The 27,913-nt window shown below is 36.9% G+C and overlaps 5 protein-coding genes and 1 long non-coding RNA gene across 7 annotated transcripts; 2 read left to right on the forward strand and 4 right to left on the reverse strand.

Moving 5' to 3' along the window:
* Positions 1-46: 46 nt before the first annotated feature.
* Positions 47-1,727, reverse strand: LOC143358999 (ribosome biogenesis protein NOP53). Its single transcript, XM_076796588.1, has 3 exons — positions 836-1,727; positions 264-766; positions 47-191 (listed from the first exon to the last, which is right to left on the reverse strand). Exons 1-3 carry the CDS (start codon positions 1,574-1,576, stop codon positions 116-118), a joined length of 1,320 nt encoding a protein of 439 aa, XP_076652703.1. The 5' UTR covers positions 1,577-1,727; the 3' UTR covers positions 47-115.
* A 632-nt stretch (positions 1,728-2,359) lies between these two features.
* Positions 2,360-8,935, forward strand: Rab8 (RAS oncogene family member Rab8). The gene is made up of 4 exons (XM_076796326.1): positions 2,360-2,847; positions 3,962-4,022; positions 4,169-4,514; positions 7,271-8,935. The coding sequence occupies exons 1-4, from the start codon at positions 2,724-2,726 to the stop codon at positions 7,367-7,369; spliced, it is 630 nt and encodes a 209-aa protein (XP_076652441.1). The 5' UTR covers positions 2,360-2,723; the 3' UTR covers positions 7,370-8,935.
* On the reverse strand, positions 8,134-10,494 carry LOC143358846 (uncharacterized). The gene is made up of 2 exons (XR_013083018.1): positions 9,703-10,494; positions 8,134-9,590 (listed from the first exon to the last, which is right to left on the reverse strand). It is a non-coding gene; the product is annotated as an uncharacterized LOC143358846 (long non-coding RNA).
* A 369-nt stretch (positions 10,495-10,863) lies between these two features.
* On the reverse strand, positions 10,864-12,604 carry Cbc (protein CLP1 homolog). The gene is made up of 3 exons (XM_076796330.1): positions 12,330-12,604; positions 11,163-12,220; positions 10,864-11,075 (listed from the first exon to the last, which is right to left on the reverse strand). Exons 1-3 carry the CDS (start codon positions 12,426-12,428, stop codon positions 10,964-10,966), a joined length of 1,269 nt encoding a protein of 422 aa, XP_076652445.1. The 5' UTR covers positions 12,429-12,604; the 3' UTR covers positions 10,864-10,963.
* A 200-nt stretch (positions 12,605-12,804) lies between these two features.
* Dad1 (dolichyl-diphosphooligosaccharide--protein glycosyltransferase subunit) lies at positions 12,805-13,722 on the forward strand. Its single transcript, XM_076796331.1, has 2 exons — positions 12,805-13,156; positions 13,374-13,722. The coding sequence occupies exons 1-2, from the start codon at positions 12,952-12,954 to the stop codon at positions 13,502-13,504; spliced, it is 336 nt and encodes a 111-aa protein (XP_076652446.1). The 5' UTR covers positions 12,805-12,951; the 3' UTR covers positions 13,505-13,722.
* A 241-nt stretch (positions 13,723-13,963) lies between these two features.
* LOC143358847 (E3 ubiquitin-protein ligase AMFR) lies at positions 13,964-27,771 on the reverse strand. Of its 2 annotated transcripts, none has more exons than XM_076796328.1 (8): positions 27,324-27,771; positions 22,753-23,032; positions 21,781-22,038; positions 18,586-18,741; positions 18,174-18,496; positions 17,553-17,940; positions 17,138-17,385; positions 13,964-16,828 (listed from the first exon to the last, which is right to left on the reverse strand). In XM_076796328.1, exons 2-8 carry the CDS (start codon positions 22,978-22,980, stop codon positions 16,666-16,668), a joined length of 1,764 nt encoding a protein of 587 aa, XP_076652443.1. In that variant the 5' UTR covers positions 22,981-23,032; positions 27,324-27,771; the 3' UTR covers positions 13,964-16,665. The 2 variants fall into 2 exon arrangements, with proteins under 2 accessions (XP_076652443.1, XP_076652444.1); XM_076796329.1 differs by having other exon boundaries at positions 22,753-23,026; positions 27,320-27,771.
* Between the last annotated feature and the right edge of the window lie 142 nt (positions 27,772-27,913).

A 27,913-nucleotide genomic window follows, 5' to 3' on the forward strand; every position in this document is an offset into this window, starting at 1 on the left:
TTAACTTGGTTTAAACTTTGGATATAATTAATAAACGTAATGCCAATTATGTTTGTACAGATACATTTATACCTATCCTATGTACATGACTTTATTAAAATTACATATCTATATTTCACAGTCTCACAGTGGTCATGTCGATTTTGTGATCTGGTTTTATGAATCGTTTCACTTTAGCCTTATCTCGTTTCCTGGAAAAAGAACATTTTTTCAGTAAATTAACATACCATAAATATTTAAATTATACGTATGTATATACTTACAGTTTAATTACAGAAGGAGCCACGATATTCCTTTGTTGAAGAGACTTAAATCTGTCTTGCAGTAGATTACCAGCTGGCGCAGAACTTCGTAAATTTCCAGTTAACTCATGTAATAATTTAAAATCAGGGTCCAGGGGCTCAAATTTAATTTTACTAAGAACTTTAGTCTCTGTAACTTTAAGAACTTTCTGCTTCAACCTCTTCTCCCTCAGCATTTTCTGTTTCCTTTCTCTTTTAGTTAATTGCTTATCTAACAATCTCAACTTGTAAATGTCTGCAAGTTTCTTCTTCTCTACTTTTTCCTTTTCAATCCTATGTGCTAACGCTCTCTGCTCCTTCTGTTTACGCCTCTGGACACGAGTTTTCTTTGCATTCTTTACTGGTGGATTTACAGATTTCACATCTGTATCTTCGTCAATGTCTTCAACAGTATTTTCATTCTCCAGATTCAGACCTTCCGACATTTCGTTCATGAAGTTCTTCTCTTTTTCGGCAGGTGACACCTGTAACAAGAGAGTTGATTAAGTTGCAAAATAAACAGATTATTAAATAGATTATTTATTTTACAATACCTTTTTAAACATCTTTGTGGTGACCCTTTCCAAGTGCTTCTCTTCCTTCATTAACTCCAATTCTTTTTCTGCAACCTCACGCAATAAATTCTGATGATCCTCGTACGAAGGATTATAAGACGTTCCTGGATGCGGTACCTCGATCGCAGGCAAAACAGAAGGTTTCTTATGCAACGAAGTGGGCAATCGTTTCTTCTTCACACCGAAATGTGTCATTGTATGCCTTACAGTATCCGGATACATCCATTCCGTGTCAATTCCATTATCAGTCTTCTCTTTCCATACGTCATCTTTAAACTCACCCCTTTTCGGCCTAAGCAATATTTTCTCCGCTGCGATGGCTTTATTCTTTAACCTCAATTTGTCTTTTAATTTTACAATACCTTGAGCCTTCCTAAGAGCTTCCTTTTTTAAAAGAATAGGATTCTTCCTCTCTTCTTTCGTTCTGACACGATTTCTTTTTGCAATCGGGTCCGGAACTGACGAGTGAGGTTTTAAAACATTAAAACATCGTGGTTCCTTAGATTGCAACAATTCGCGACGCGCTTTCTTCGAAAGAACCTCTGGCTTTGTAGAGATTACAAATAAATCATCATTCTCGCGATTTGAAAAGGATCCTAACCTCTCTTCCTGTCGGGTATTCTCCAAGAATTTATCAACATCTTCTATGTCCACATGTTTACGCCACGATTTCTTTGTTTTCTTCGATACCTTTCGTTTTTTCGTCTTAGCCTCGACCATTTTATTTAAAGTAACGTAACAATACGATTAAACACTCTGTCTCTTCAAGAGAAACGTGTTTTGTAAGTTGAAAATAAGGTATATATTTACGTTGCTTGATTGGCGAGTTTGGCGCCCGAAAGTATGCAGTGTATAGATGGCACAAAAGGTACAAAAAATAAGCAGTAATTTATACTGTGTATACCAAAAATGTTGTACCTGGTTGTACCTATGTATATAGTGATGGGCACCATCGACTAAATCGATAGTAGCCAACTACTATTTTCAGTCGACTGATTTTTAAACTATCGACTGAATTTAGTAGTGGTTGGGTTACTATTTTCAGTCGACTGTTTTACACGTCGCCATCTTGAAATTTCAAATGTCAGTGTCACACGATGAAACGAAAAGGTTAGAAATACATGATTATGACAGGACGTGCAAATATGCAAGTAATGAAATATGTAATAGATATTTCAATACTTTAATTCATATTAGATGTTAAAATCTTATTGCTATTTATGCGATATAAACTATACATGTGATATACATAGGCATAGACTATAGCCCGCAATCTAGACGTAACCACTAAAACGAAATTTCAGTCGACTAAAAACTATCGACTAAATATTCGATAGTACGTAGTAACTACATAGTAATTAGTCGATAGTTGAATTTAGTCGATAATGCCCAACACTATATGCGGGAAACGTACGTTTCATGTGGACGCGCATTGATATTTTCTCGTGGGAACGCGGCTTGCGGCCGACACACGTGTTGCGTATGCGTATACACACGCGCGCATCACCTGTGGTGCGGTCAGAAGGCTGGCCACAACAGCAGAGAAAAAGTTGTACTTACCGATGGCTGTCATCGCTTTTTCTGACAGATGTTTTTACGTGCCCTATTACGCGAATTCTGCCTTATCCAAACATATTCCAGTGATAATCTGTTCTTCGCGCCTTCAGTAAACCCGATCTTATCGCGATAAACAGGGCGACGTCGCGGGGTGCGCTCGTTTCAGTTTTGAAGGGTGCGTCATCGGAATTCCAAGGATCACGATCACTCGGGAGAGATCATCAGGGAGACTGAACACGGACAGAAAGAAAGAATAAAAGAACTGTGGACGGGAACACGTGAAAACGAGAGGGACTGAAAAGCAAAGGGTATGGCGAAGACATACGATTATTTGTTCAAGTTGTTACTGATTGGTGACTCAGGGGTCGGCAAGACGTGCGTCCTCTTCAGGTTCTCCGAAGATGCTTTCAATACGACCTTCATCTCAACCATTGGTAAGTATCCTTCGCTTTTTTCCCCCCCGACCTTTTTTTCTCTCGACCGTTTTGTCTTCCCATTTATTTTCGTGCTCTTTTCACCGCCAATTAACCGATCCTGGGAAGGAGAACACGCTCGCGTATCCATGAATATGCTTTTCTAGCTGATTTTCGGTTACCCAAATTTATTAGACGACAGACTGATGATCGGACTCGGTACCTCTCAATAAGTCTACTTTTTTATGGTTGTCTACTTTTATTTGTGTTCTTAACTGGTTTAGCTCGAAAATGCACACTTTTATCTTGCAATGTGATTCGTTGACTCAACATTCGGACAATTCACAATATTCGATTTTGGAGGTAAAAGTTTAATGACCAAATTGTATGCCTTCAAGTAAATAGTCGAAAGTGTGCAACCTGTTACATCTTTTAGCCTTTGCTGTGCCAGAAATGTGTTTATGCTTTTTTTTGTGTACACTATAGTTCGAACAGAATTTGAAAACATGAGAATGTTTATGAAAATAGCATTTGCTTCGTGCAATTTATTTATTATTATAAATTAAATGTATAGAAAATATTTCCAATTATTAGTAATTTATATTCGAATTTTAATTCTTATTAATAATTTTATTATTTGTTTATACGCGCTTACACGTGTATACGTGAGCATATAAAGTTTTCTAAGTAGGTAGATATTAATAGTACATATTTGTTGGTTTACAATCGAAAGATATTTGACGTTGTCTATGCTTCTATAATAATTTGTACATTATCTACTTATTTATAAATTATTATTGATATGCCAATATTTACATATATACTGTACAACATGAGTAAACAAAAGATCTAGCACCTATTTTGTTGGTAATTACATAAAGATAGAAACATATATATATATATATATATATATATATCTATTTGTTCCTTTATTGTAATTAGTCTACGAATATCTATTCAAATTCGTATCATTATAAATCTACAAATAAGTGATTAAACAGAAATTCATTATGTTTATTCTGTATAGCATGTAAAATAACATATACAAATGTATAAAAAAACATAATTGTAATCATAATTGTTCAGATACAATTTTCTTGAGTATTTGAGCTACAAGTTTATTTCTCGTTTTCAGGAATTGATTTTAAAATAAGAACGATAGAATTAGATGGCAAGAAAATAAAACTACAGATATGGTAAGTATTGTATTGCATGAATCAGAAAGTAAAATCATTTTCAAATCATAGAAAAAATTATTGTATTAATTCAAAAGTTAATTGAATGGTTAAAAATGAGGAATCATATATGCTATTGTATACACATTTTTCTGAATGTTTTAAAGGGATACAGCCGGCCAAGAAAGGTTTCGTACAATAACTACAGCGTACTATCGTGGTGCAATGGGGATAATGCTAGTTTATGACGTGACCAATGAGAAGAGCTTTGAGAATATAAAAAATTGGATTAGGAACATTGAGGAGAATGCATCGGCAGATGTTGAAAAAATGCTGCTGGCCAACAAGTGTGAGCTCACAGAAAAGCGACAGGTATCGAAGGAGCGGGGAGAACAACTAGCTGTCGAGTATGGAATCAAGTTCATGGAAACCTCTGCCAAGTCCAGCATTAATGTTGAAGAGGCATTTTACACTCTTGCACGAGACATTAAAGCCAAAATGGAAAAGAAACTGGTAAATACTTTTAAAAAATATAGTATTGTTCTTTACGTTTATTGAAAAGATTTAGAATTCCATAAAATAGTAAAGAAAATAGTTTATCTATATAAAGAAAGAAAGAAATCAATACCTACCGCGTTTTAAAATAATAAATTAGATTATTATTAGCCTTCCAGTAATAGTAATCACTAGACAGCGGATTTCATGCATTTACGGCAAAAATATCTGCTGTTTAGTAACCACATGAAAAATTAATTCCAATTTTATCTTCCGTAGGAAAAAGTAAATGCTAAATTGAGTATCAGTTTTAAATTTTGTTATTAAAATGTGCTTTAGTAATGTAAATAACATTTTCAATAAAAAATTAATTGAATTCAAATGTAACAAAAATTTAAAGCTGAGCATAACAAATCTTGAAACAATGCATGGTAACATTAGATACAATATTACAATTCTTCACAGAAAAGTACTTTCTTCTTTACTATCTCTTCTCGTCTTTTCTGTCTCTTTTGCTGTAAAGTCACTTCCGGTTTATCAAACAGCACCAGTTTTTATTATGTGAGATGGCGAGTATAACACTTCAGTCTTTGAAGTTAATAAAACTGCTGATGTCAAACATGGTGGGTGTAATCAATATTCAACACCTATATACAAATCTATAGGTGTGGCTCGTATAAATATTATGGATGTGTTAAATCACTCGTAGATACATGCACAGAAATATCATAGAATTTTTATGATAAATAAAATAAATAATAGTGTATATTGTTTATCATATTGCTGGAAGGTTAAAAAGCCAAAGTACATTATTAAACTATTGTACAGGATATAAGAAATGCAAGTGTATTTCGCGTAGTCTACTTTGAAGATAAATATAGAATTTAATCGAATCACTTGCTGATGTTAAAAGCGATGTAACAATCTATTTTTATCTACGTGTAATTTAGTTGCTTTTACAGATTTGTTATAGCAAATAGTTTTACATTGATTAACCACCACTTTTTTTGTTTCCTGTGTCTGTTTCTCTGTGTTTGGTGCTGGTCGGTCTCTGCAGAAGGTAACTTTTCCCCCTCTCTATGTACTTTGTTTTGCATACCTTTTTGAAGTTTGATTATTTATATTGCTGAACGCTGTGTCAGGTTATGAGAAATTGTCTCCCATTAATTGATATAATTAATCGCGTATTATTTTTTATTGTGAACTAACGTGTTACATTTCTTTTGAGTTAATATGTTCTAATTGAATGTAAGCAGTAGTTGTATAGAAGCGTGGACAAATTTTAGAATGAAGTAATTTTTGTGTATACTGTGATTAATAATGTGGTTATATGTAAACAGCCTAACATGTACGTTCGATTTGACTTAATTCAGCAATTTATGTAATCAAGAAATCTCTCGTTTTCCCAAAGTATCACTTTACCAAAATAATCATGGTGCATTGGATTGAGCTTCAACAAAATAAAACCTGACACCATTATGTAATATTTTTTGTAATTTTATGTCTGCCTTGTCTTATATAATCACACGTATGCTAGCAATTTATGTATGCATGTACTAATACAACAAACATACTGGCCATTGCTTTCGATATTTATCCATGAACTTTCCATTAACAATGTTACTCTTACACGGACAAATTATTTCTGCTTACTCTCACTTTTCTTAACGTTTTTCCTCAAATGTAACCTTTGTCACTAACAAGAAAAAGAGGAATGTCTGTAATCATGCTATGACAGCTCTTTCATCAGATTGAGTCATGAAAAAGTGTAATGCCTTAAATATTCCTTACGGATTTGGAAATCTACTCGCGCAAGACAAATGTAATATCATACGGCATTCCCATTATTTTTTTATCACACTTCATATTATTGAATCCTCCGAAATAATTGGGAAACATTTCCATTCATAAATATAAACAATGCATTATATTTTACTGTTGTATTTGTATGATAATTAGAGGTATCCGCGAACCCGAAAGTGTCGGGTCGAGAATTTGATTCGGGATTGGGATTCGGGATTCGAAGATTTCGAGATTCCCGACCATTTTTGGGATTTCCCAGAATTTTCGGGATTATTCTCAGGATTCTCAAGTATATTGAAATTCCCGAAATTTTCGAGAACCCGTCCCTATCCCGGCTAAAATTCTCGACCTGTTCCGACCCGATTTTCGGATTTTCGCACACATTTAATAATAATATTGTTCAACACATATTGCGTCTTCAAAATTTCTACATCTTTCGTGTATACTTTAAAAAAAAAGCGATGCAAATCTTTTGAAAATGTTTTGCCTTAATAGTAACAGTTGTGTAATTACGTGAAGTGTTGAGATTTGTTGAACAGTGTAATATGTTGTACCAAGTTGTTTAACCTATTCGCGTCGTAATGAAAAATGGAGAATAATTTTTTTAAATAACGCCAACTCACAGTGTCATTTAAGAAGACAGTGTGCTCTGATAATAACTACACTGCGGATTTTATGCATTTATGGCAAAAACGAGTTGGTGCAATTTAAAACAGTAAAGAAATTAAAAACATCTAAGAACATCGGTATATTATTTACGGTTTATTTAGATCATTAAAGGAAAATATTAATTTTAATACGTTTTCTGGTGCTATCGATTCAAATTTTTATTTTCTCTGACGATCCACAGTCTAATAATAGCAAACAGAAAAATAGTGCATACTCTAATGATACGAATGGGTTAATTGTGATATTGAATGTTGTGTTTGCTTGGAGATACGATGTTGACCGTTGTAATTGTGTTGGAACAGGAGGCATCAAATCCACCAAAGGGAGGCGGACACCAGTTGAAAGCATCCGAGCCACAGAGGAAGCCACCAAGTTGGCTCGCACGATGCTCTATACTCTGACCCTTTGGCCGGCATTACCTTGACCGTCACCTTTTACTCTTCACCTTCGGTCTCCTTCGCTCGCTTCACGACGCGAGTGTTTCTGTGATTTTACTCCTTGATGGCCACCTTCGTTTTCCTCCGTCGCTGCCGGTCTCTCTTTTTTACTGATTACTCATAGGAGCTCTTTTTATCCTGGAGGAGAAACACACTTCCCCCCCCCCCTCTCTCAATCTCTCTCTAACTATCTCTCTCTCAAGAAAAAAAAACGGAAAAATCATATTTAAGGATTCTCAAAGGAAACGATCATCGCGGATTGTGATAATTTTTTGATAATTTTCTAAACAACGTCGAAAAAAAGCGATTTCAAAACAGAAAATCCGAAGACATGACCGTAAACATCCATTCCCCTTTGCCTAATCTCATAGAGAGTGTAATATCGGTAGCAAGGTATCCTGGGTGGTGTGATTTAAAATTTAAGACTATCCGAATCTAATCGAGTGGGAGAACGATGGACGACGACGCATGATAGAATTTATAATAATCAAAGGGGATGATTCAAATTGTTGTGACGCGATCAACGAATAATTTAGAATGTAAATCGACGCCGAATGATCTTTTCAAAATGGAACACGGTCGACGTTCTTTTTCATTGTTTGGAAGAGGACACCTGAAGCTGTAAAAATCGTTTCATTCGGGGAAGAGCGACGGTGATTGTTGACGTAAACGTTTACAGAGAATACTTCTGAAAGCAATAACATAGAAAAAGATTGTCTTTACTTGCATGCTGTTCTTTTTTTTTCTTTTTTTTTTAAACGAGATGCGTTTCGACGAGTGCACAAAAAGAGATTCCGGTTGAAATCAAGTAGCGTGAAAGAAGGAACATATGAAAAGTGTACGATACTGTGCTACACACTGCGATGTTTCTCCTCCATTTCTCAAACGATCAAGGGGTATGATCGAGTTTTTTAAACACACGTCTGTATTCACTTTATTTAAACGATTTGAAGGGGGAGAGGAATTTCTCTCGTGAACCGGAAGAGAAATCCCATTCTCTTCCCTTTTATAGTAGCTCGAGGATATTTGTTTATAACAAAAAGAAGAAGAGGGTACGGATAGGTGAACAATGGGCGGTCATTTTTTATATATAAATATATAAATAAATATACATATATACATATACACGCGTGTTCACGCATGCACGCGCACGGGTGTGTATATATACATGTGTATATATATATAATACACATTGTCAAGTTAGCTTTTTCACCGAATCGAAGGGGAATCTTCATTAATAAACTCATTAATTAATTAGCGCAAATTCGTGACAGAGAGGACTCTTTCGATTTTCTTTCACTTATTTCCTCTTTCTATTGTTGAAGTAATTAAAAAAAAAGAAGATAAATAAGTAAAAAAGGTGGAACACGGACTTCGTCTTCGTCTGAAACGCTTGTTGTAATAGTTTTTCGAGGAAACAGACGGTTCTCTTTTTTTTTATATAATATACATACGAGAAAAAGGGGTTCCGATCTGTTTCCACTTATACTTAAATATACGATTATTATAATACATTTTATATTAATCCTATTCGTCTTCGTTTATTGTTGAAACCCGCCTTCCCTAATTCTTCGATGACAAACGATTATTTTTATCGTCGAACTAATATCATCGTCTGCGTTATCGTTTCGTTAAGGTTTTGCAACAGCAATTAATAGAAATTTCATTTTTTTAATCGTACTGCTTTACTATTACAAAACCTCTGGGAGCTGTTTATTTTAACGAAATTTTTCGTAGTATTAATTCAAAAGATTATGCTTCCATTAAGTTTTTACAATTACACTAAGTAAAGATATTCGATATTAATTAACGGAGGACATTAAATTGAAAGGACAACGAATTAATAGTAAAATATTCCTTGAAGCCGTATATCACAACAATAACGTTACTGTATATATAAAATTATTAATAATTTTTTAATCATTTTGTAATGACGAGCTATGTAACTTTATTTAAGAATATATTATCAAGTTCAACGAACATATCACTTACCAGATGTATTAACAAATTAAAATAAATGTTGTTAACCAACACAGCACTCGGACTGTTACTTTTCCTGATTAGCAATGTTGCAGTGTGTGCTATTGTACATGTATGTTAATTCTTGGAAAATTTTGTTTATATTTTCTTCGATCAATGCAGAGTCTTGCATTTTAGATTTCATCTCCACCAACATTTCTTTTAGCTGAAATGAATAAAATAATAGATGATATGTTTTCTTATCGTATATTAATTACTCCATTAGACATTGCAGTGTAAATTTTAAAATAATCATTCGGCGTAGCCGCAACATGTACCTTGAAGCATAAACTTTCTATTTCCGGATGCAATTTGTCATTGTCAGATAATGATTTTGAATCATTCGTCGAGATGGTCATTAACTTGTGCTGTAGATCCTTGATCTCAGCCCTATTTTTTTGGTTTATCGCGTGGAAACAGAGACCGAACGATTGCAGGCGTTTGTTTAAACTGATTATTGTCCCCACACTTTCCAACAAGTATTTATGTTCTTTCGAAATTTTAGCGAAGTTTCTTAAACATAACAGCAACAAAAACGAATAAAAATATATCAATTTTCACGCATTAAAAGGTTAGGTGTACAAACTTGAAATTCTATTGAGCTAGTTAAGAGCTGGTTAAATTTTACAATTTCTAACTATAAATATTATCCTACATGTCAATATGCGCAATAAGTCTCTCATTGTCGTTTCTATAATCAAGTAATGTTTTTTCTAATTCTTTTTTTCTTTGAAATTCCCGCTGCAATGTTTTCTGCAAGCTCTCCGCCTTAATTTTGAATTTCGCGGCTTCTGTTTGACTAGACACAGCTTCTTTTGACAAAATATTGCGCTCCTTAATTACAGTTTCGTAGTTGATTAATAGATTCGAATGATCAATTTTATGGCGTATCTTCTCTTCTTCTAAATTATTAATTGTTTCCATTGCTATATGCATACGAGCTTGTAATTCTTGCGATAGTCTTCGTTCATTTTGTAAAAGCGATTCTGTCGAACAAAGTTGCTCGCGAATCAAAAGATATTCCTTCTCTAATTTATTATAGTCGATCTGAAAGGAAGATATAAGGTATAAGGCGAGGCAGAAAAGTAATACGAAAATCATGCTCACTTTGGTTAGCTGAATTTCAGAAATCATTTCGTGAAATATCTTTTCAAAATGAGAAATATCTGGACCGTTCGATCGAATGTTATTCATTTTTTTTTTATCACAATTGCTCACTGTTATTAATTGATAGAACTCCGTGTCGAATGTAACGTTATTGTTTTTGAAAGCGCGCTGCTAGAAATATGAATCTGTATCTCGATCGATGTAATCGATTTCTCGAACTACACAAAAATGCCGCGAACTAATTTGAAATTTTTATTTGACAATAAGGAATAATCATCTTCGGTTTTCTAATTATTCTATAATATATTAGATAATCAATTGAAACAACCATATACGTATAAGAAATATTTAATTTCATAGAAATTGTAAATCAATATATATTTGACAAAAATTTTGTTTTTTTCATTATCTTAGATTAGTGGTACAGGAAAATTAATGGCTATCCATAAATTGAATATCTGATAGTAATAAAACTGTATTTGGTAGTGGTCTTGGCTGAGGACTCAGGACTGTGAATGTTTGCCTTTCCACGTCCACATTGGTGCTGCAAATAGGAAAAGCATTCTCTAAATATGCAAAATTATTCTTCGATGCTTTAATAAATATCAATTCAAAAAATTGTAATTCTTACACGCAGACAAATCCAGCAACATTGGTTTGCACCACATCATCCTCCGGCGAATCAGCGAACGAGACTGACAGTAAATGATGAAGTAAATTAGGCCCGGGTGCAACAGCCACTAATTTTGTTAAATTATCTTCCGCTTTCATTCCCAGTGGCATACATGATGCAGGCAACACCGGAGCGCCAATTTTATACAACCTAGCTTCGCTCCATTTAACTTCAAAACTGTGAGGATAAAGCGGAGTTCTGGATCCATAAAAATATTCTCTAACTCCTTGATCTCTGGCCTCTATCCTTTGCGCTTGACTCCTCTCCACCACACCACCGCTTTTCGGCAGGAAAACAACTCTGACAAAATCTGGCATATCTCTAACGAGTTCATTGTAAAGTCTTTCTTGATCCAGTACCAAAATAGCATCAACTTCGAAAGCCTGAGCAGCATGAGTCAATAATTTATACCCGTCTCCTTTCACCCACCCGCAAGTGTTTATCACAATCCCAGAAACTCTAGCCTTTTTGTTAGCTTGGAGTCTATCAGAACAGACTTCTGCTAATCGTGTTACTAGGAGATTATACAGAGCAACGTTGGTTTGCGGAGATTTGTGTCCAAAGTGGAAGACTAATGGCGCTTGCTGACTAAAACCCTCAACAATGTTCGATGGACGTTCAACAAGCAGAGCTCCAACTGTACCAGGTATTGCTATGTGACCTTGGCCCACATCTAAGTCTACAAAAATAGGTCTGCGACCCATTCTGACTGCATAGTTCAGCAGAAGCCTGCAAAGCGTTGATTTTCCAACATCGCAGGGTCCTACTACCATTGTTATCGGTCCTCTAGTGTCATCCTTCTCTGCAGTTTCTCTGAGCCTTTCCATCGCAGCGTGGCAATTTAGATACAGACCCATTGGGGTCTCTTTGGCAACGTAACTGACATCGGTTTTGCCGACTAGCTCGACTGTACAACCTTGCCAGGTGAACACTGCTACCTTAGCTCCAGCGATGAATTCATACTTCTTTCCTTTCACCAGTTCTGTACCAAAGACCTCCGCTAAGCCGCTTTTCAGCTGAAAAATAATGACTAAATTTAAAACTGAAAATGGGTTTTATTTTTTAATGATAGAAGGGAAAGATCCAGAGATTAATAAATAGTATAGAAGAATGCTAAATAACTACCTCAAGCGTAACCTTCTCATTTTTAGATTCAACTTCGAACCGCAACTCACAGTCCGGATCCAATTTGAATTCTTGCGTTTGCGCTTTTTCATCTGCCATTTTGTTAACATAAGTTACACCTGCTTATCACATTGCCTTTTCATGGAATTTATTTAACGCTTTCTCAGTGGACCAGTCTTTTTTTGACTTTTTCCTCGTATAGAATTATTTACATAGTACACCCTAACCTCAAATCAGTTTACACTATCGATGTTGCTCAAAAATCATTATCGAGATGTTTGTCGATAGCTATGGTATCGATTGTCACAAAATTGGTTAACTTATGCCACCAAAAGTACATAGGTAATTAACGTGTTGTTAACGTGGAATTAAAAAGGACCTTTATTAAATTTATATTATTGATTAAAGTTTCTTTTATCAATAGATTATAGAATTGATTACTTTATTAAAAGAAATATTTAAGGGGTAGAAAATAGATCTCATTTTTGTTAGGGACTTTTAGGTTGTTAGAGTGGTACGACAGATTGTTCTCACTTTATGGTGATTCTAATTTTGATCATTGCTGTACCGGTGCCACGCGTCGCGGTTCGACACAACCTTAAACGTCACAATAATTACAAAAATGACGATGTTTACGGTAATTGGCAAGTTCTGGAACGAATATACGAAAACCACGCCGAAGAAGCTTAAGATAATAGATGCTTACCTATTTTATGTGTTCCTAACCGGTGTCATACAATTCGTTTACTGCTGTCTTGTTGGAACGTTCCCGTTCAACAGCTTTCTCAGTGGATTTATTTCCTGTGTTTCCTGCTTCGTCCTCGGAGGTATTTTATTAATTATAATTCATACTCCAACCGATAAGCTCATACTCCTATCGTTGTATAGATTTATAGATTGCTCAGATCAATTATCAAGCTTAGATTTACTATCAATATGTCTGACAATCTCTCCTATTATATTGGTCAACATAGTTATCAATTGTAGTATTAAACGCATAATTTTTTCATTTGATAAATTATCGGTTCATACTTTTTGTTACAGTGTGCTTACGACTACAAGTGAATCCACAGAATAAAAGCCAGTTTCATGGGATAAGTCCTGAGAGGGGATTCGCAGATTTCATATTCGCACACATTATTCTGCACATTGTCGTAATGAATTTCATTGGTTAAACTTAGGTAACAAATTTGTAAAACTTTCTAATAAAATGTTCACGGTGATCGGTACTGACCACTACAAAAATGTCTGTACAGTTAAACACAAGTAATTGTACATTTGCAACTTGCAATTAAAAGTAATAGATTAAAGTTTATTTTTGTTATCATAGAATCCTTGCGTGTTCAATTCTACTTGTAAAATTAATAAATAAATTTAATGTCCAGACTCGAAATCGTTATTCGATAAATTTACTGGTAATCTTCACAAATTTAAATGCATTGCATTTATGGAAAATGTTATTAAAAATGTTGGGGTTATTTAGAATTGTAATTTTGCAGATTCAGATCAGTTTAAAAGATGAGCATAATTGTACAAGAAGAGACAACAACATAGTCCAAGAACTATGTTTGCTTAAAACGATCAAGGACAATATTATTGATATGTAATTTTTATTTAATGAATCAACAAATGAGTTCTGCATGATAGAGCATAAAATTTTATTCAATTGTTTTAGTGGTAACTAAATACGGCTATATTACATTTATTTACATAATGCTATAATATATTTGTAGGTCTAGCACTTTCAGCTATAAATTAGAAAAGAAACAAGATGCAAAGATATAGTAAACTTCTTCTTCACTCGTTCTTATATTACATAAATAACAAACTACCCAATTATTTTACAAAATTTTTTTATCTCGGAGGGATAAGAAAATTATATATTACATACACAGTGTTGTTCGTGACAAAAATCATTTTGACTGCACTTATGCACTTCACAAACACTTCGGCTTCACCGTACAATGTCCTCCTCCTACAACATTGGAGAATTTAATTTGTTCTTCCCTACAAAAACATCTACTACACTTTTGCATTATATACACTGAGTATTTAAATAATATATGCTGTTACTTTTCCATTGTTTCTACTATATGTAAAAAGGTCATTACAAAAATTGATGCATTCGCGTGTCGTTAATAGCTGGTACTAAATTCATTTGTTTGTTTGTAGACTACTGAAATTCTGTTTGAATTGAATCTGACATATAAAAATGAAATGTTTGTCCTCTCTCAAATATTCGGATAATTAACACTCCGATATTGGAACAGAAGAAAAGTTCGTAGTTGTTTGTTGGAATTACAGTATAATTCAAGCGTACAGGGTGACTATTCGTTCGCAGAGGAAAAAGCTACTGTTCCATGTTACACATTACTGTGGAAAACAATTTATAGTGTTCACGTATTAACACTTTGCGTTCCGCGGGCTACTCGAAGCTTTTGTGCTCTTCCGTTTCAATATATTTAAGGTTTCACCTACGTACCTTCTATTTTATAGACAGTAGTATAAAAATCAACTGCGAAAACTCAGCTTTACCAAGCGATGACGTTTTTTTTTTTAATGTAAAACATATGTTTCCATTGAGCAGATCGTAAAGTGTTAATTGATCCATAATTGCGAAATAATACGAACGAATCGCATAACTTAATGCACACTATACATTACAGGATTCAAAATAGAATATTTTACAAAGAAGCGTAACAGATACAAATTATATTAACAAATTACGTCAATATTTTAACGATTTGTATTTTCATCAATTTTTATGGCACTTGAATAATTCATTCTTTTTCGTTGTGAGCTTACAAGACGCTTTTTATTTGTAACAAAAAATCCTCGAGGGTGCTTAAAAATAAATACTCTGTAAAAGAAATTATTTATTTCACATATATACTATTCGGAGTAATTTTTTTTACGTGAAATTTTGTTTAACGTCGAATTTCGTTAACATATAAATATATAATTCAATATAGAGTTGTTTGTAGAAAGAAAAATATTCTCGTAAAGTCTTTGAAATAGCATTGTAGAGAGTTCTTACAGTGAAAGAAATAGACTTCTGTTTATCATAATCTGTTAAATAATATTTTATTTGCAAACATATGTGTCTTAAATATTATTCTCTCTCTCACGCGCGCGCGATCTCTCTCTCTCTCTCTTTCTCTCGAATGATTTAAATATTTATTTGCAATCATTTATATTATCTCTAAAATGAAAACATTAAATATCAATAATAAAATTAATAACAAAAATGATCGTAATCATTTACTATGAAAAATACTAGACGTTTTTACTCTTTACTCATGTGAAAACGAATGTATGATAAGAACGTTTCCTTCGACGATACATTCCTAGTTTTATCAGTCCTCTAATCCACCGATGAGTATATAATCACAACCAGTCAATATTAATTTTTCAAATCCATTATTTCCGCTCTCAAGAAAAATCAATTTCCTCGAGAACAGAAAATCGAGATTTCGAGAAGAAAGAAAATTATAACTGGGACACTTGCCAAGAAAAATATTTCTCTTAAGAAAAAGTGAAATAAAAACGTGCCTAAGTATCTTCGTTTTAAACTAGAATGATTGACTTTTGCGAAAGGGTCGTCTAGAAGTTTCTTTATTTTTTTTTAATGCGATATTAAGAGTTTCGGGGAAAATTTGTTCCAAAAAAGAAGAAGAAGATTAAGATCTTTCAGAATGGTATATTACTTAACAATTATTTTAATAAATAAAGAATAAAAAATAATTAAGCGAGTAATACTTTTAAGTTAATTTTCCTTATTATTTCTAAAGAATTAAACAGTTAATACTTTAAGTTCATCATTCTTATTTTACTTATGAATAGAACAACTTGTATTCTTAAGAAAACTATTTTTCTCAAGAAAAAAAAAAAACGAAAGCGGGGCGTACAATTTTCGGGGGGAAACCTACCTCTACAAGAAATTATATAACCGATACTCTTCAAATACAATGAGGCTAAAATTACAAAAAGAAAAGGAAAAGGTGGCGAATATTTATGACGATACAATGCCGAATGATTAATATCAGAAAACATGTATCTCTCTAAAAAAAAAGTTACTTCCTTCAAGTGTAATAAAAAAGTTAAGATGATTAAGAAATCTTAGGAACAAACATCTCGAATAAAGAAACAGTTTTTTCTCAAAACTAGAAAGGATGCGAGACTCAGAAGGTGACCAAGATAGAGCAGTAAGTGGTCGTCGATGGACGTGTTACCAAAGAAAATCAGTCGTATACACTTCTTCGAAGAAGGTAGTCTACCAAGCATTGTAAACTCAAAAACTTGAACATATATTTTTTTCTCTGCGTTTCCTATTGTTTTAAGAAGTAGCTTCGGAGACACGTCGATTAGCCTCGCGCTGTATCTCGAAGTATCTCCTCCTGGCAGCTAGTCTCATGTGTTCTTTACGGTGCTGGAGGATGAGCTCCCTTTCCGAAGAGGATCTGGAAAACCGTCCTCCTAAGCTGGAAGGTTCATTGTTGCTGAAATCAATTAAATTTTATTCAGAAATTGTCTGTGTTTTCTTCCAACAAGTAACATTCGTGGTCCTGATGAAATGCGACTTGATATACCCCTATTATTGTTAAATTTGCCCCTGAACCGAATTGATCCCCCATAGAAAATCCTTTGTGACAAGTTTCAAGTCGGTACCATCCCTACCGCAAGGGTAGAAAGGGGAGTGAAAGATCAATTTGGTTTGGTGGCACCTTATCCGGCTATAGATACACTAGCACACCTAATAAAGAATGATTCTATAGTTATGGGGATGATTAAGATGAAGATAAGATTACCTGTCAGCAATGGGAATGTCAAATCTTGGATCGGTGGGTGACGTTGAAGCGGCATTGGAGGAGACACTATTCTCAGTGTTACTAGTATGACTCTGAGGGACGGATTCCGACTGTGGTTCTTCGATTAGGTGATGAGGCGGGATCAGCACTCCATCGAGAATATTCTCGACGGTCCATTCGACTGATCTTGTCACTCTGAGGTCCTCCACAATCAGGTTGCGTGGGAAATGCGGAAACAGTTGCTGCACCTGGTTCAGTAACAAATAATTCGTAACAGAGGAACAGCTATTACGATCAATCAGATCAGAATTAAGCTATGTTCACACTGAAGCAACATCCAGTAACTTTTTTTGCTGCTCGATGTTGCTTCAGTGTGGACGTAACTTTGCTGGACAATAAACAATTTACAACGTACCTGTCTGATCATAGCATCCATTTGCGAGTTGTTGTGCGCAATGGTTGAAATGTCTCCACGCAGCCAATTATGCGAAACCTCGACGGAGAAGCTAGGTAACCAAGAAACATATCTCGAGCCGTCGAAATGAAAGAAGTGGTTCTCGTTCGTTCTGGCCAGTGTTTGGAGCTCGTTCGGTAGTGCCAGTGTGCTCTCCCGATGGTTCGGTTGCATGCTGAGCGCAAGCCTACACGTTGGGCAAGATGTATCCTGTTCCAGCCAGGATTGCAGACAGGAATTATGGAAGAGATGACAGCAGGGTAGCTTCCTGGCCGCTTCCATCTTCTCCCAGCAAATAGCGCAGTTGTCTGAGTTCTCGGCCAGCTCCTCTTGCCTTGCCATTGGGTAGCTGAAAAGATACATCGTTAAATCATAGCTTTCAAGACTGTAGGCTTAGCCCATGAAGTACCAAACTTTTATTTTTTCATTTTTGCTCTAAATGGCATTATATTTGAAGTCGCCATGTTACGAGACTCACTCTGTACGTATGTACATGATGATGTCTATGATTGTATGTACAAACTTGCAGATATGTTCAGGTGTACACTACCCTGACCAATAACGACTCCCAAGGCAACTTACTTCTGCTCCATATGGTTCAATACAGCTAAATAGTTCCTGTGCTTCGTCAGTTTCCTTTGGATCTCGTAGAACAGGTACCTGAGCTGCATGCAGATCACCAAGGAGGCCATGCTGAGGAATATGTTGCTCCAGAGCAGCATGTGAACATGATGGAGGAAGTCCACGAATAGGACTATCAATTCAGCGATGAGGTCCGCGTAATAAGTCAAAGGACCCCGTTTGTCCCATGACCGTTGCGAGGGAGTCCCAGCTCCCCTGATGTCGTACAGGTGAATAATGTATCTCACCATGACGTGAAGAGTTCTCACGCTCAACAGAGTGCACTATTAATAAAAGAGGGGAGTATAATTAGCATTGTCTCCGCATTTGAAATTGTAATCGGGACTTTAACTAAAGCGTATTGCTCAGTTACCTCGGCCGCGGTAAACACGAACGTGTTGAAGGAGACGAAAATGACGGCTGCGGCCATGCATAAGAGTAACATGAAACAGGATAACGCCAGAATCGCGGCGAGCAGTCCGAGGAGCCTTGCATGACTCCAGCCGGGTGTTGTCGGCGAAAAGGACAACTGCAAAACAATCAAATGAACGTTCACAATTAATAGTTCACCTCAACGTGGTTTATTTTGCATTTTTACGGACTGAACCTGCCGGGATCGGACAACTTTAGCTCTTCAGGTAGGTCATGAACGCTGATGAGGTTTTATATGTTACCATACCGCCTATAGGTTCGTTTCGACATTCCAGTTTGCTCAAGGATGTTCGAAGGACAACGTGTTATGCGTATATTTAATTTTACACGGCAGGATCAACGGGATAGATATTCAATGCCTAATACGGCAGAGGTTCAGACATTATAAATTTGTATAGGCTTGAAATATTCCAAAAAAAAAAAAAAAATCAGATTAATTTTTTGTTGCAATATTTCCTATTTGCAAGTTGATCCACTGGTACGAATCGTTGCTGGCATGAATAGTCTCCTTACATAATAAAGTTGTACAATGTTGAATCACCGAGAATAGTCGTAGCAGTGTGTCATAATTTCTATGTTGAAAAAGAGGCACGTAACGATACGAACAAGGAAAACCGAATGTCGTACACGACAGGCATAACCTGGTTACCTCTATTCAATTATACTAACGGGATTCTCATGAATTCATTGCATAACGGAGTCACGAGACTCTTTGTGTTTATAGCGAAGTTCTCTACACCCGACGACGGACGATGCTGATGCTTCATTTTCAATTTATTTTTTAATCTGAATAGAAAATTTCGCAAATGATTGTATCGTTTATCGGTAACGTAGATACCAGAACTAAATACAAGGCTGTTACGACTAATGGTATGGCCATCAAATTAGGTTAACTGTGTTCAGGTGATGCGTCAAGGTCACGCGGACTGTAGACAGCATTAAAAAGAAAAACATTGTTAATCGTATGGGGAGCTGAATGGATAATTGTATTTTTTACGAGAAAAAATGATTCATTTCCGTTGGACACGTAAGCATATTACAATAACCGGGAAAACATATATATTTCTTTTTTATGTAAACACAGTGTCGTAACGTTGACTGTACACAGTTTGTGTCGAGTATGCGAGCAGATCGAACGTCAGACAGTCCCGTACGCGAATGCGGAAAACTTTGTACGAATAAATAAGCAACATATTGATTTTAGGCGCACACTCCGCGTAAATAAAGCATGGCCGAGTGTTGTATCCAACGAAACAATGCAAATGCAGCCACGTAGCGAATTTCGTAACCGTGAAGCGTCGGCTCTTGTCGGTTTTCGTGCGGAACGCGTGCCAACGGCATATCCCCCGAAACTCCTACCGGTCTGAAATACTATGTTAAAATATTCGGAATATTTATAAACTTATACAGGATCAATCCCACGGGGTCATCCCCATTTAGAATTCCAATGCCGCTCTCTTTGTAATATCAAGTTCGCTCCATTGAATATCGTCGGCCGCCCAAATCAGGCTCTGTCAAATACAAAAATTCGATAAAACAAATACGACACTATACTTGCGAAGCTATGATTATTTTTCTTTCTTTTGGACACCGCAAAGTCCTTTCTGAAATTGTCTAGGTAATTTGTCCCATGTTCAGAATGCATATTAATTTTTTATAAGCCGTCACTTGAGACCACAAAATATTTTTCGAGTTGTTCAGCACACGAAGAAATGTTTCTGACAACATATACACGGTTTCGAGAAGTTTTTATGTTATTGACAATTTTAACGAAAATTCGTAAAATAACAGAATTAAATGCTTGATTGGGGAGAAAAAATAAGCGAAATGAAAGTCCTCTTCAATTTAAGATATGCAAGTGTAGTTGCAAAAGCAGTTTCTCGTAATCTCGTAAATGTTGACGAGTTTAAAAAATGTTTCAATCCGTAATTCTGAATTCATTTCTGGTTCCTGCGAGATTGTTTTCGGGATATTTAATTGTAGAAGTGGAAATATGACGATATTCAGCGAACGAAGCTGATAAATTAAAATGTAGAGGGCGCAGAAACAAATGTAAAAACAAGCATGATTTATAGTCTGATGCGGGGGAAACCCCGACGTATGTAATCTATCGAGTTCTAGATAATACAATATGGCGGTCGTGAGACTGGCTTCACTTGAGAAGTATAAAATACTTTGCAACTCTTCCAGCATCATGGATCCAAATATTTTTAAAGAAATTCTCACTTTCGTTATTGAACAAATCAGAACTGTCCCAATTTACATAAATGTCTGTAAATTTCGCCGTTCAATAAACAGTTCATCTATCAACGTTAGACACGGTGGTCATCTATTACTATACAGTAACGGTTGACGACCTTAAATCGCAAGGCAGTATTTATTCTTCTTTTAGTTATTGAAAAGGGAACGACAGATGCAAGGATACCGGCACTTTCACCCGTTTAAATACCGTTTTACATTTACCAGAAGAAAGTTTTTGCCGCCATCTTTAGTACCGGTGCTCTTTTTACATTAGCACACCGGCGACTAAAGTTTCACTGACATAAATTTCCTGATTTTTGTTGCAGTGAAAATATGGGGCACGCGCCGCTTACGTTCGACTCGTCGTAAAGTTACTCACATACAGCGGCGTTCATAATTAATTTACCAGTAATAGGTACCCAGAAAAATGTAATTTTCCAGAACACTTTCAAACCATGGCCGAATACGATTTCCTATCATTTTTCTGTCCCAAGGGAAATTATTAGTGACTTGTTGGTTCAAAATGAAAATCGGAGGATCCATTAATATTTATTCCCTTGCAACCATTTATAACTGTTCAGCCAAAGATTTTTCAAAATTATGAAATAATCGGCTAAATGCGTTAAGGTTTGATAATTTATCAGTTATATAATTTACAGCCGAGCTTGTAAAGAAGAAATCGAAAAAGGGGAATCGTCTTGGTTATAGTCTAGCTATAGAATCCGGAAGTACCGAAGAACGCAATAATGAGCGTCGCTGCGGCCACGTGGCCAGTTAATCAGATCGAAACCAGCGTTGGCGAAGATCGTTCTCAATTCGCTCGAGGATCGATTGAAAGGTTGATTCTCTCGATCGGAGAGAGAAATCGTACCACGATTTCACGGCGGACACTCACGTATTCGAATCGGTCCTTGCAGAGCTGGCTGAGCAGGCTGAGGAATCCCAGCGCGGTGAACCAGGCCCACCAAAGAACCACTTCGTCCATGTACTGCACATTCAGCACGCCGAAAACGAAGATGAACTTGTAGAAAACGAAGTTCCAGAACTTGTCCTTGAGGTGTTGCCTCTCGGAGACCCGGAGCTCACCGAACACCAGCTTCTGGATCGTTTTGCCGAGCAGGATTAGCACGCAGTAAGCCATGTTGATCAGCGTCTGAGAAAATAGCAGGAGAAAGCCTCCATACAGTCGTATCGATCATCGTTCTAGGTGCATCGAGCCGCGTGGCCCGTGTCGGAAAAATGGTCGAAATTGCAAGACTAAAATTAGAGGCCGATCAGACACGTTTGGCAGTGACCGGACTTCGCTAGTGCGCAACTTGACCGGCACCGCTTCGCCGCTTCCTACTTCATTTGCCAAAGAGGAAGATCGCTCACTGATGGCCCGACAATGATTAATAGGATCTAAGAAACAATTACCGTGCCTAGTGTCGCGCCGAAACAGAGTCGGAAACGACAATCAAAATTTGATGCCTGCGACCCCAAGCGAACATTTATTCGAGACGCTATTATACTAAAAACACCCGTTTTCTATTTTAGATAGGGCAAGGGAAGCCAATTACTGTGCCTATATTAATTATGAGTAATGATAGTAATTCATAATTAACGTAGGCGCAGTAATTGGCAACCCCACAGTAACTGGATCCCTTACTCTATTGCATGCTAGACAGCACGATTCACGAGTCTCAAAAGTGTTTACATTCTGTTTGCTTTGGGGGTCAACGTATTTTGCATAGAGGCCAGCCCCGGAGCAACTGGCAACAAAGTAGACGGTTGCAGTGAGGCCAGAACCGCTAAACATAAAAAATTAATCGAGCCTTTCGGAAGCCTTGGAATCCTAATTCTGTTGATGAAACAGCGTACTGCTTACCCAGATGCAGATCGGCTCGTCCAGCATGCATTCGAACAGCTCCTTCAAACGCATCCCCAGATTCCTCGGATCCGACTCGAGCTCCACCTCCACAACGGTGTGATTACTCTTCCACGCGGGGTCCTCGATGATCTGGGCTGCATAGCAGACGGAACAGGATAACACGGCGAAGCTGATCGCCGTGTACACCCTGAGATTCGGGATCGGTAGTCTGTCCAAGAACTCCATCGCTACTGTTTGTGGTTGATATTCTCTCGATTTTTTTTTTTTGGTCCTGTTCCTGAAGGGCACAGTGTCACTCGATTAGTCGCTTTCCATATGCGGACGAAAGAACGGTGGCCAAACTCGATAGCCTTCAGGCTGCTTCGTCACACCGATTGACCATTCGCACTTACCGATCGCATCGGTTTCTGCGGTCCGTCGGTGTAATTTCGTTTAGCACACCTGACTTGGCTACGTTGACCGCGGTAAATGTAATTCGACAAATAGATCGGGGATTTTGTGCATTTACAACAAAAATGGGTAACCGCCATTTAAACCAGAGGACATGTCAAAAAGATTGAAGGACGTCAGCGTATTGGTTGCGGCCTAAATAAAATAATTAGAAGAAAGAAATTTTGATTTCGCTGATAAATAGCCTGCAGATTCGATGCATTTATAAAAAAATGGGTAACCATAATTTAACCCAATAGACAAATTAAAAAGATTGAAGGACATCGGCGTATTGGTTGCGGCCTAAATAAAATAATTAGGAGAAGAAAGAAATTTTGATTTCGCTGATAAATAGTCTGCGGATTTTATGCATTTATGACAAAAATGGGTAACCATAATTTAACCCAATAGACAAATTAAAAAGATTGAAGGACATCGGCGTATTGGTTGCGGCCTAAATAAAATAATTAGGAGAAGAAAGAAATTTTGATTTCGCTGATAAATAGTCTGCGGATTTTATGCATTTATGACAAAAATGGGTAACCATAATTTAACCCAATAGACAAATTAAAAAGATTGAAGGACATAGGCGTATTGGTTGCGGCCTAAATAAAACAATTAGGAGAAGAAAGAAATTTTGATTTCGCTGATAAATAGTCTGCGGATTTTATGCATTTATGACAAAAATGGGTAACCATAATTTAACCCAGCGGACAAATTAAAAAGATTTAAGGACGTCAGCGTATTGGTTTCAGGCTAAATAAAGTAATTAGAAGAAATTTTTGATTTTGCATAAAGATCCGCAGTCTACTTCTGAGCACGTATACAAAAGAGAAATTAAATGCGAGAAGCAAGAGTTTATTTTTGAAAATAAAACGTACATGTATCTGTAAGATAACAAAATAGTGTCCCAGAGCTTATGCTATGATAATTCTAGAAAATGTTTGTACCAAAGCGTACAGATTATTCGGACAGCGTCGAGATACTCGAAACGAAGCCAGGAATAAAAATAATGAATTCGAGTGAGAAATGATGAAACGAATTTCCCTATTTGATTGAGGAAAAACCGGTCCACGTGGCCGTGCTCGATTAAAATTCTGACGGTTAAAAATTCCGCTGGGAGGCTGAATAAATAATGGCGGACGCATGCCGGTTAGTTTTATTTTTTTATTTTTTTTTTTTTTTGGTCGGCCAACCGAATCTTTTACGCAGATGCTCGATCGCCGGCGATAATTGACAAGTTCATTGGCATACACGCCGACCATCGCGCATCGTCGGCAACCAACACTTTCCGTTGAACGCTATCGACGCTCGTATCTCGTCATCGTCGGTTAACTGACACCGAAATTTCCGTTACAACGACGCAACCACTGACGCCGCGACCTTGAAACCGCGGAAAGTGTCCGTTGAAAAAATGCCAGTAGCCAAGAGCCACGGAAATCGAGAGAAAATCGGTTTAGCGAAATTTATCGTGCAACGCTGTTCTTCTCGTACACAAGTTTACAGATAGCTCATGACCCGATAGGATTTATCTGGCCCAGTAACGGTTTCCTACCAAAACAAAGTGATTCTACCGCGGAAGAGAAAAAAAAAACACTTTATCCGTTACGTAACATAATTTTAGGTCGCTGACTGCTTCGCTGGTAAACCTTTGCACTCGAACGATGGCTCTGTGGTATCGCTAAAAATTGCTACACCATTTAAAATATTCGTCACATTATTAAATTTACGCTTAAATTGAATCAGCTTCATATGCGTAAAATAAACGAATTTTAGAATCGAAATATTCTGTGTCGGAAGAAATGTTACGGTTGCGAGATTAAAATAGTTCCAAAAGTGCAAAAGGTTAATGGAAAAAAGAATACTACAACACGTTCCATCTCATTCTATATTCATTAATTGTCTATTTCATTTCACATTCGTTGCTCGTCTTTTTTTTTATCGAATAATAAAGTGGAATTATTTTTATACCGACGACACGGATCGGCAAAGCGCGATCGTTTCACGTTGCCCGCGATCATGCGACTGGCCGGGCTGAAGTTGAAAATTTCCCAAGGTCGTGCGCGATGATTGTTTTCGTATTTCGAGCAGGAAACAATTATTCGCTATTGTTTGGCTTGTCTTCGCGGACACAAGTCACGTATCCGACGCGTACTTCGTGTTTCCGGAACCGCGGTGGTTGCACGCTGGCAAAAATGCAGAGAAACAAAAGCGATAGCGTTCGCTGATCGCATTGTCTATTGTCTAGTCGTTAAATGTTAACCGTAACGACCGATGGTTCACAATAGTACAGAACGCACGCTGGCGATGCAGCGCACGTAAACGGCACGTGCCACCCTAATCGTCGTGTGGCCCTTTGCGGTGAAAAGAAAAACCGCTGTCGTGTGTACCGACCGAAATTTTCAACGGGCCGGCGATCTTGCCAAGAATAATTTTGTAATTGGTCATTATACAGTCCCCGAGTATTTTTAAACCGACGATAAGTCGACAGGCCGATTTCAATGTTCATTACCAATTATTTGTACACGTGACTACGGCAAGAGGTCCAATTACTGTGCCTATATTAATTATAGTTATCTTTAAAGCATAAAGAATATCAAAAAAGATATATGTATATAAATAAATATAAAAAATTGAATATCTCCTTTTTGATATTTATTATGCTTTAAGAATTATTGATATAGGTACAGTAATTGGGTACCTTGCCCTATTGTGTCGTCCTTTTCCGAGATTGGTTTTCATTTGAAATTACTCGCATATGTTACGAGACGACAATGCAGCGGAATATATTATATATAACGCATTTTTGCCGCGAGACTGAAATAAATTGACGATTACATCGCCGCACAAAGTAACTTAATTATCACCTCCTTTTTCATGCACATATCTGAAAGTTTGTTCTTTACTTGTATCGTGTAAGATTATGCTAAGTAATTCAGTTACGTGTGCGATTAATCGTTATTACAATTAATTAAATGTCGCATGCATTACACGGCTATTTTTTCTTCTTTTGTGGTGTTCATCTAATTTCGCTTAGTCCCGCGTCGTTCAACATCCTCCGTGAATTATGTCATTGTTCAATCGGCGATAAATATTGCACGATCATTATGCAAGAATTACTGAACACGTGTGACAAAAGTTGGGCCGAAATTCGGTGGAAATTCCTTTTCTAATTGGTCGGACGAATTCTAATAAAGTCGAGATTGGAGAAATAATTTGTTTGCAGTATTTCTCGCGTCGTTCTTAACACTAGGTTTACGGTGCACTAAAAGTGAATATTTTGCATCACTTCATAAAAATAACAAGAACGTGCTACCCAAAATTTTCGCAATATTTTAAAAGTAATATATACCCAAAGAAATAAATTTGATAAATCATTTCTCATCTATGCATCCTTACAATCTTAATATTGTTAAATTAAAAATATTAAAACCCGTCGTTTTGACGGGTCCCGTAAACCTAGTGTTAAAGATATGAATTAATCATGACAATTCTATCTTCGCAGATTATCATGACGTTACTAGACGACGATAAATATCTTTTTTATACTTTCTCAGATTACCTTACACGGAGTAGGATACCGGTATTTATAGCGAACTCATGCATTCGTCTCTCGCATCCCACCGATCTCACCTAATTTATGTTTATCCTTTTCTTAGAGTCGCACGTTCGTGTCGCGCGTACGTTAAACAATTTCCCGCAGCTTTCCAAAATGTGTCACGTTCCGCTATTACAGCTATTACGCGCAACCATATCAAATTATCTCCCCGACAAGAGATCTCGGGACAAGAACAATAATCCGAAGCATCGCATCCTTTGGTATCTCCGCTCCAAGAGTAACCTGGGAAAGGTAACTTTCTCCCGCATCGAAACGAGACTTTAGAAAGCACTTGGCGAAACCCGAGGCAAGCTCTTTTTTTTTTTTTTAATTTAAATCAACAGAAAAATAGGCGAGCGTCGAGCGAACGATCCATGAGAAAAAAGAAAAAATTAATTTTTCTACTCTGCCGAAATAATTTCGATCGGGACGGATTTCCGAGTCTCGGGAGTTTCGTCGAATGACAGATTCGCGAAAACGACACTCGATATCGCACTAACTATAAAAAGACGCAGCATCGGTAGGGGACAAGTGGACTCACCTGGAATCGAAGATCGACGAACACGTTGCCCTTAATCCATCACCGGAACGAGGACGCAGATCTGCTCGAGGACGAGGCTGCGGACCGTTTGGACGCCACTTAACGCATATCTGCACAGAACTTCCGAGGAAAAAGTGAGAATACCGGGACGGGAAGGGAACACGCACACCGGAAGGCTTGAACCGAAAGCGAAGACTTTCTTCTCTCGGGTATTCGGGATCGTCCGTCAGCTAACAGCACGCGCACACGTCCGTTCGCGGTTTTACATGGCACACGCGCCGCTCGTTTCGCTCGCACGATTACGATTTCGAACAAGTTCGAGGGCGGCGAATCAGTTCTCTCGCCGACGTTCCCTTTAGGAGGAGCTTCGGGATATTATTGCGACACAATATGACACAATGTGTCACAACAACTGCAGTGCTCGAGACCGCCGAGGAGACTAAATACACAGTCGATAAAGAAGTATTGATTCGACTAGCTGCCCGCAGGCAGGGGGGACGGACCGACTTTGCGCGCGCAATTCGAATTTATGCCGCACTGACTCGATCGCGTTGTGCGGTAAATTCTGTTCAGATTGAATGGGTCTTTAT

This window comes from Halictus rubicundus, chromosome 11, assembly GCF_050948215.1.
Source record: "Halictus rubicundus isolate RS-2024b chromosome 11, iyHalRubi1_principal, whole genome shotgun sequence".
NCBI classification, from domain to species: Eukaryota; Metazoa; Arthropoda; class Insecta; order Hymenoptera; family Halictidae; genus Halictus; species Halictus rubicundus.